At 44.4% G+C, this 9,640-nt stretch overlaps 2 protein-coding genes across 12 annotated transcripts in view; one reads left to right on the forward strand and one right to left on the reverse strand.

Moving 5' to 3' along the window:
- The window catches only part of TRAF3IP3 (TRAF3 interacting protein 3), a 30,461-nt gene extending 21,037 nt beyond the window's left edge, over positions 1–9,424 (reverse strand). For 4 of the 11 annotated variants that reach the window (XR_006276555.1, XM_043500657.1, XM_043500656.1 and 1 more), the window contains exon 1: positions 9,248–9,424. Coding sequence is in view for 4 of the 11 variants with exons in the window: in XM_043500657.1 (XP_043356592.1) it covers positions 9,248–9,409 (162 nt within the window). In the remaining 7 variants the exon portion in view is untranslated. Of the gene's footprint in view, positions 1–5,941; positions 6,031–8,732; positions 8,937–9,032 lie in introns of all 11 variants that reach the window. The other 7 variants (XM_038379880.2, XM_038379877.2, XM_038379881.2 and 4 more) reach the window with 5 other exon arrangements.
- The window catches only part of LAMB3 (laminin subunit beta 3), a 122,477-nt gene that overhangs the window by 20,196 nt on the left and 92,641 nt on the right, over positions 1–9,640 (forward strand). The window lies entirely within an intron of this gene.

The following is a 9,640-nucleotide window of genomic DNA, read 5'->3' on the forward strand; positions in this document are numbered from 1 at the left end:
GTGAGATTCTCTGTTAGTTATTATTGATCATGTTTATTATGCAGGGCCAAAGGGCCAGCCAAGAATGGGGTCCCATTGTGCTAAGCATGGCATAAACCCAGAGTAGCAGGTTCAGGGTGGGGGAAGGGGTAGAACAGACAAGCAAAGTGAACAATGTGATGGCAGTGATGTGGGGGCAGGTGTTAGTTATGAGGTGATCAGCTAAACGGGAAGGGAAGGGTGATGGGGACAGGGCAGAGGAGGAAGAGGGCAAGCAGGCAGTGAAGCTGAGGTGAAGAGTCCGAGGGAGGTGGAGGGTTGGAACAAACAGCGAGTCAGCACAAGGAAAAGCTCTGGAAAGTTCTCCCAATGTCCCGGGGTCCCTGCAATGGCCGATTCTGCAGCTGCTTCTATAGCTGGTTCCTCCCTGCAGTTTCTCCCTAAGGAGACACAGCTGGTGAGATGCAGGGGGTGGAGGGCACCACCTGCGTCCCCACACAGTGTGTGATGGAGGGGTCTCCCCTGCACGGTTCTGGGTGTTGGGGAGAGGAGTATCACATTGCAGCCCTGGGATGGAATATCCATTTTATTTTGACCAGCTAACAGGATCCAAACCAAGTATTTTTTCATGCAACGCACTGTCAATCTCTGGAACTCCTTGCCAGAGGGTGTTGTGAAGGCCAACACTATAACAGGGTTCAAAAGGGAGCTAGATAGATTCATGGAAGATAGGTCCATCAATGGGTATTAGCCAGGATGGGCAAGGATGGTGTCCTTAGCCTGTTTGCCAGAAGCTGGGATTGGGTGACAGGGCATGGATCACTTGATGAAAACCTGTCTGTTCATTCCCTTTGAGGCACCTGCCATTGGCCACTGTCAGAGGACAGGATACTGGGCTTGACGGATCTTTGGTCTGACCCAGTATGGCCGTTCGTATGTTCTTAAGGGCCTGGTTCTCCTTTCACTCACCATGGTTTTATCTCCATTGACTCCAGTGGAGTTACTATAATTGATACAGGTACAGATGAAAGAGAGAAGCAAATTCCCATCTCCAGATTTTCAAAAGTGCTCAGAGCCAGCAGCTCCCATTCAGAACAATGGAGAATCTTCTCTAGCCCCACTGAGGACAATAGGAGCTCTTGATTGCGAAGCTCTTTTGAATATCTGGCCATTTAGGGTATATCTGCATTGCACCTGGGAACAATCCATCCTGCCCAGTGAGTCAGACTCCAGCTAGCAGAGCTCAAGCTAGCATGCTAGAAACAGCACTGTGCAGCTCAGATGGCAGGTGGACTCTCAAGCCCACCTGACCCCCTGGATCTGGGTGTGGGTGGCTAGCCTGAGTAGTTTTTTGGTAGCTGGAGTGGCAACTTCCACACTGCTATTTTTAGCACACTAGCTCAAGCCCTGCTACCAAAAAAAAAAAAAGCAGTTGTGGAAGGCATTTCAAGGCTTTTATGCATGACTACTAACAAAGGAAGGGGAGAAAGGAATATACAGATGAGCAAAGAAACACAGAGAACTTGGCAGCTGTGAAGTGTGTCAAAGAAGAAAGCAGAAGAGAACTGGTGGAAAATAGTGAAATCATTAGGAGATGGCTGAGATTTTATGAGAAATTGCTCAGTGAGGAGAATGCAAAGAAGTCGTTGTGGGAAGTATGCGCAAGCAGCAACTTCGTAAGACCATAAGCCTCATCACTGAAGACAATGAAACATGGGAATGCAGTGGGAGCGGACAGTGTATCAAAGGAGGCATTTAAAGCATTCACCCATGAGGTTGTGGTGATAACAGACTTCTTCAACTTAATTCTCTGTACTGGAAAATACCTCACAAGTGGTCCCTATCTTCAAGGGGAAAGGAGGTGTGCAGGAATGTAATAATTACCAACCCATCTCTGATGTTCTCCTCAGGAAGTCCAGAGCCATAAGCTCACTGTATTACCTCTCTGCCTGAGCAAGAGAGAGCTTTGTTGGAGCTTAAACAGTGTGACAGCTTCCTGCCACACCGCTCTGTCCACCTCACCAGAAAATACCTCCAGACTCTGCCATTCTAAACTTTGCCTTGCAGGTAACATTTAGTGAACCCTGGTTCCCAAGTCCCCTCAAGGCATCTTTCTGCAGCGCGCAGTCCCCCTCACTTAGACGCTCATCGAAATTAACCACATCTCCTATCTCCAAAGAGACAGAATACACCTTGTTGGCTCAGTTGAAGATGTGCATCTCTCTTTACTGTAACAGGAAGGGGATGGTTTATAGTGAAACTAATAATAAGTTTACTAATAAAGATATAGATTTAAGTGATAGTGAGCAAAAGAAAAGAGACAGGTCTGGTTACAAGCAAAACAAAAATAACCTACTTTCTAGTGACTGAAACTTAACTTTAGCAAGCTACAATCTTTGCCTGAGCAGCTTTCTCACTCACATCAAGCTATCAGCATCCCCAGTCTCTCAGGCAGAAGGATCCACCAATCACAGCATCAGAAGGTGCTGATCCCTTTGTCTCCTAAGTGATGGATAACAAAGGAGTCCCCTTTCTGTCCTTTTATAGTCCAAAAAGCCTTTGAAATGTGTTCTTTGAAAATAAACCCAGACAAAGTTCCTCTTCCCTGCTGCTTGTTTTTCGGGGTGCAGGTGCCAAGCCCCTTCTTCATCCTCAGGTCAATTTGCTTTTTTTAATTCACTTGATCACTTTGTTTACCTTAGATACAAATATCTTTCTATTGTCCTGTGCTTGTAATCAAGCCATGATGTTTTTCTCTTCTACCTGTTTGCTTGATCCATGCAGACGGGTAAATCCACATTCCTTTATCTAGGTCAGGCTAGTTTATCAACTGCCTCCACAACATATTTTAAGAACATATTTCCAGCATACATACATAACATTGTGGAAAACATACATGAAATTATGGAAAAGCAGCATCACTTGCCCCATAACCTCAGCCGTGCAGAACACAATGCCATCCACAACCTCAGAAACAACTCTGACATCATAATCAAAAAGGCTGACAAAGGAGGTGCTGTCGTCATCATGAATAGGTTGGAATATGATCAAGAGGCTACTAGGCAGCTCTCCAACACCACTTTCTACAAGCCATTATCCTCTGATCCCGTTGAGGGTTACCAAAAGAAACTATGGCATTTGCTCAAGAAACTCCCTGAAAAAGCACAAGAACAAATCCGCACAGACACACCCCTGGAACCCTGACCTGGGGTATTCTATCTGCTACCCAAGATCCATAAACCTGGAAATCCTGGGTGCCCCATCATCTGAGGCATTTGCACCCTGACAGCAGGATTGTCTGGCTATGTAGACTCCCTCCTCAGGCCCTACGCTACCAGCACTCCCAGCTATCTTCGAGACACCACTGACTTCCTGAGGAAACTACAATCCATCGGTGATCTTCCTAAAAACACCATCCTAGCCACTATGGATGTAGAAGCCTCGACACCAACATTCCACACAAAGATGGACTACAAGCCGTCAGGAACAGTATCCCCGATACTGTCACGGCTAACCTGGTGGCTGAACTTTGTGACTTTGTCCTCACCCATAACTGTTTCACATTTGGGGACAATGTATACCTTCAAATCAGCGGCACTGCGATGGGTACCCGCATGGCCCCACAGTATGCCAACATTTTTATGGCTGACTTAGAACAACGCTTCCTCAGCTCTCGTCTCCTAATGCCCCTACTCTACTTGCACTACATTGATGACATCTTCATCATCTGGACCCATGGAAAAGAAGCCCTCGAGGAATTCCACCATGATTTCAACAATTTCCATCCCACCATCAACCTCAGCCTGGACCAGTCCACACAAGAGATCCACTTCCTGGACACTACGGTGCTAATAAGCGATGGTCACATAAACACCACCCTATATCGGAAACCTACTGACCGCTATTCCTACCTACATGCCTCTAGCTTTCATCCAGATCATACTACTCGATCCATTGTCGACAGCCAAGCTCTACGATACAACCGCATTTGCTCCAACCCCTCAGACAGAGACAAACACCTACAAGATCTCTATCATGCATTCCTACAACTACAGTACCCACCTGCTGAAGTGAAGAAACAGATTGACAGAGCCAGAAGAGTACCCAGAAGTCACCTACTACAGGACAGGCCCAACAAAGAAAATAACAGAACGCCACTAGCCATCACCTTCAGCCCCCAACTAAAACGTCTCCAACGCATCATCAAGGTTCTACAACCTATCCTGAAGGACGACCCATCACTCTCACAGATCTTGGGAGACAGACCAGTCCTTGCTTACAGACAGCCCCCCAACCTGAAGCAAATACTCACCAGCAACCACACACCACACAACAGAACCACTAACCCAGGAACCTATCCTTGCAATAAAGCCTGTTGCCAACTCTGTCCACATATCTATTCAGGGGACACCATCATAGGGCCTAATCACATCAGCCACACTATCAGAGGCTCGTTCACCTCTGTATCTACCAATCTGATATATGCCATCATGTGCCAGCAATGCCCCTCTGCCATGTACATTGGTCAAATTGGACAATCTCTACATAAAAGAATAAATGGACACAAATCAGACGTCAAGAATTATAACATTCAAAAACCAGTTGGAGAACACTTCAATCTCTCCGGTCACACGATTACAGACCTGAGAGTAGCTATCTTTCAACAAAAAAACTTCAAAAACAGACTCCAATGAGAGACTGCTGAATTGGAATTAATTTGCAAACTGGATACAATTAACTTAGGTCTGAATAGAGACTGGGAGTGGATGAGTCAATACATAAAGTAAAACTATTTCCCCATGTTATTTCTCCCTCCACCCCACCCTCTACAGTTCCTCAGACGTTCTTGTTAACTGCTGGAAGTGGCCCACCTTGATTATCAACACAAAAAGTTTTCCTCTTCCCCCCCCCCCTTCCTGCTGGTAATAGCTCATCTTAAGTGATCACTCTCCTTACAGTGTGTATGATAAAATCCATTGTTTCATGTTCTCTGTGTGTGTATATAAATCTCCCTACTGTATTTTCCACTGAATGCATCTGATGAAGTGAGCTGTAGCTCATGAAAGCTTATGCTCAAATAAATTTGTTAGTCTCTAAGGTGCCACAAGTACTCCTTTTCTTTTTTGCGATTACAGACTAACACGGCTGGTACTCTGAAACCATGCATAACTCTGTAAACACTACCTGTACATACATTACACAAGTTTTTTTTTTTTAGGATACTCTGAGACATAGTTTGGCTACATATTCTGTTGGGCGCAGTCTTTGCTAGTTGGCATAAAGGGTCACACCATCGAGTTAATGGATAACACTCTGAAAAGGCTAGAAAGAATTATCGAGAAAAGATTTTATCAGGAGCTGGAGCATCAAATATATGACAATCAATTTGGGTTTATGCTTGGAATGTCAACAATGGAGGCAGTATTTGCGACCTGAATATTGCAGGAAAAGTACAGGAATAAATGCATGGCGCTGCACTTGGAGTTGGTAGATTTAGAGAAGGCTTGTGGCAGGGTTCCTAGAGAATTGCTTTGGTGGTGCCTTTGGTTGTGCAATCTGCCAGAGACATATGTTCAGACTGTGAAGGATATGTATGAAGGTAGCACGACAGTAGTGAGAAGCAGCTGCGCCTAGAGTAAATCATTCACAGAGAGTATAGGTCTACATCCAGGATCAACCTTAAACCCAATCCTATTTGTGATTGCAATGAATGCCTTGATGCAGGAGATTAGGGGAGAGGCTCCATGGAGCATGCCTTTTGCCAATGACATTATTTTGTGCTGTGAAGATAAATACAAACTGGAAAGGGACCTAGAACTATGGAGGCCTGCATTAGAAGAAAATGGCTTAAGAATCAGCCGACAAAAATGGAATACATTCAACGCTTTGTTGAGAGGGACACAACGCGAAGCCAGTAAAACTAGATGTACAGAGTTAAGGCTGTGCAATAACTTGCATAGCTCAGTGGAGCCATGATGGGGATGTGGATGCAGATGTTAGGAATCACCTGACGAGCGCTTGGTGTAAATGGAGAGAGTTGACAGGAATTCTCTGCGATAAGGATAGGCCAAGTAAACTAAAGAGCCCAAGTGTATGAGATCGTGGTTAAGTCAGCCATGATATGTGAGTCAGAATGCTGACCAATGAAGCAGAGAGAACAACAACTACTTCATGCTGCCAAAAGGAGAATGCTCAGGCAGGTGCTGGGTAAGACAAGAGCGGACAAGCTATGCAGTGAAATGGTACAAGCCAGGATTCAGATAGCCTCCATCACAGAAAAGCTGAGGGAGGATAGACTGAGACGACTGGGTCATGTGAAATGACAAGGTGTAGGATGTGTTGGCCAGAGAGTTCAAAAACCTAGTAGTCACAGGACAAAGACCACCTAAAAAAGTGGCTTGAGATGCTGAAGGAGGATATGAAGAAGGTTGGTAACAGCTTGGAAGACACACTTGACAAGAACACATGGAAACTAAGAACCAGAGCTACAGACCCTAACTGATGGGAGAAGGTGGGGAGGAGCTCGAGTCCTGCTCGCACAAGTCTGTCTCCCTAGGCTGGGAGACATGCTCTCAGCTGCAGTGTAAACATACCCGTAGAGCATGGTTTTCAATGGTGAGAAGCATTGACCCAATTTTGTTCCTACTCAAGTAAGTGGGAGTTTTACCATTCTCTTCTTAGGCCAATGCTGAATGCTTTAGAAAATCCCAACCTTAATGCCTGGCGAACATCAAATGATTCAGTCGTTAGAGTTCAGTTCTGATAAGGACCCAAGATTTTACCTTAGGGTCATATTCTGCTCTGAGTTGTATAGAAGTCAACTGGGAGTAACATTACTGAGTGGATGCGCTTGTGATTTAAACCAGTGTAATTGTGAGCAGAGTCAGCCCTTTTATGATGCCCACAATAATTTAAACAAAAAATAAAAAGTTTTTGACGTTGTTTGGTGGTTGGTTGGAAATGGAGATTGGAAATAAAGAGAGACTGCGCTCTTCCAGGTTTAGGTTTCCTATTCATGTCCTCCAAAGCTATATGATCTGCTACATGCCAGCATCTGTTCACTTGACAAGAACATAAACTGGCACCCATCATATGCATAAAGTCTCTGAGCTGGGGCTCTCACCACTGGACCAATAGGCTAAGAGTGTTGTAGTAATATCCATTCCTAGCAAACATTTTTCAGATTCTCATCAACATATATTATATTGTTTTCATAGCAACCATTTGTTACAGTCCTTAATGTCTCCGTGAGCTAGACAGCTTCCTACACTCTTGCACTCAGAGCTGAAAGACAGACAGACTGACTGAGATGTAGATAGATAAGATCAAATTCCTATCCAAACCCTTTCAAAGTTCTGGGCACTCTATATCCAGGTACCTATAATGCTCAAATTACTCTTGAGTCGGAGAGCCTGACTGCCTGAAAGAAAAAATGTATCAACTAAAGTGAAGAAAAAATAACGCAAATTAGTCTCAGAAAAAACAGGTTAAACTTTGTTCACTCTCAAATAAAAATAAGTGATTTCACTAGCATTTCTTTGTCCCACAAAACTGGAAAATTACTGACTTTGATGGAAACGCTGAGGGCAATTAGTGGCATCAATTAACAAGTTTGCAAAGTTTTGGGGAAGGGGGAGGAAAGATGGGAGGATTTTATAATAATCTGCCCCACAAAATAATATAGCTACCTATAAAGAACCACTACAAATAAACACATTTCTTATAATGGCACAGTCAGAGCAGGTCACTGAAATGTTTTCCTTTGGAAAGGCGTTCTTCTAGTCAATCTGAGAACAGCCTTTTAATAACAATCCGAAGGGTGTATGCTTTTATGTAGGAGAAATCTATGCAAACTGGCCATCAATGCATCACCTTAAATGCTCCCCCAGCCAAGTAGGAAAATGAAAACTGCCAAGATAATATTGAAATAAATCACTTTCTAAATGGCCCTGTGCTTTTGGCTTTTGAGGGTTTCTTTTCATCATTTGTTTGGAGATGCTGCTGACTATCAAACCTCTGACTGGCCTGAAATGTCCTTTTTTTTTTCTCCACTTAATTTTTCCGCTCAGCCCCCTCTGCATCTCATCAAAATCTGCAAGTCATTTGATTTTATTGTTGCAAACTTTCATCTGGAGAAATAACAGAACTGGGGAACTCGCGTTATAAAATGCTTAAAATATTGTTTCCACACAGCTTTTATGTTCTTGACTTAATAGTTTCGTTGTGGCCCACAGTCTGGGCTTTCTCTCTCATGCCCAGTCTTCCTCACCAAAGCAGGCTGAGGGTAGATCTGGTGAACAGCTTCGCCGACATTGAAGTACATAATGACTGGGGCCTGTGCCAACACCCCAGAGTTGAAAACCTTCAGAAACTGGATCGGGATGTAAACTTACTCCTTCCCCCTCCCCCCAAAAAGACAACTGGCCTCCAAACTTTTCAGGCCCTGGAAAAGATATTTTTCTCTGCCTATATTTTCATATTTTAAAAATGGCCCAGTCCAGTGCTGAATTTGCGTGCTGCTGCCAATTTATCTGGGCGTGTGATACGTACTCAAAGCCCTGAGTTTGTTAGACTCTTCTCATTACAAGCAGCTCAGCTACCTTCTCACCTGCTCTGACAAAATTCTTTACAGAGCCTGTTTATTGTGCATCCCAGGAAGTAGGACTTGTTTATACGCTTGATTTAAACACAAAATACCTTTTAACTTTTAAAGCAAGAAAGAAACATAAAGAAAAGTGTGATCTATTACTCACCCCCAAACTGAGCAAACTGCTGAGCCCTTGCCGATGAGTTATGGGTTTTATTTTCTTCCATGGTCTCCCAAAATTACTCTTCCTAATTAATGAGCATGCCCTTTATCTCTCTTTTGCATGCTGTAACACTCAAACTTCAAGGGGAAAAAAAATCCTTTGCTGATTCATGTTACAACCTCCCAGTGTCAATCATGCAGGCTGTAACTTGGGGAAAAAAACAAGACACTAATTGCCTCCCTTTACAGGGTCAGCGTTTACTTCTGTACATCCATAGCTAGCCACAGATCTAAAGTTTCTTACCTCTGCTCAGCAAGGGCCGCCCTTAGGTGGATTCGCCAGATGTTCAGAGGCCCTGATCTGCTCCCCGACTTCAGTTAAGCCCCACGCCAGAAAGGAGAAGGGTGAGCCCTGGGTTACCGGTGCTAACACATTGCAACTGACATCTCGTTTGAATGACTTTTCTCTGCTGCTTTTTTTTTTAAAACAGGAAATGTACTAAGCCACAACACTTAACTCAGGTTCCTGTCTCTGCTTAAGAGTTTGACATGGGAGGAGAGGCTAGAGCACAAGCTAGAGCATTGGTGCCCCGCACAGTACAGTTGTTTGGTATCTTGTGGTGGGACAGGCTGCATTCCATTATCGCCAGGGTCCGGGAGTGTCCTTTGCTGTTTCTCCATTTATCAGCCACTGCAGCTTGAGGCGGTGCTCTGTGCTGAGACTGACTCTGCCCTGCCACCTTTGGCATGAGGAATCCTGTTGTTGGGAAGGAAAGTAGTGTTACTTTTGAACAGTCTTGTGCCGTGTGAAATTCATATTTCTGCCATCTGAGGTTAGGCCAGCGGCAGAGTTGACAAAGGTCAGAGTGAAGCAGGTGTGGATGTTCCCCACCAAACAGGTGTGTCCAGGTA

Source organism: Dermochelys coriacea, chromosome 21, assembly GCF_009764565.3.
Source record: "Dermochelys coriacea isolate rDerCor1 chromosome 21, rDerCor1.pri.v4, whole genome shotgun sequence".
NCBI classification, from domain to species: Eukaryota; Metazoa; Chordata; order Testudines; family Dermochelyidae; genus Dermochelys; species Dermochelys coriacea.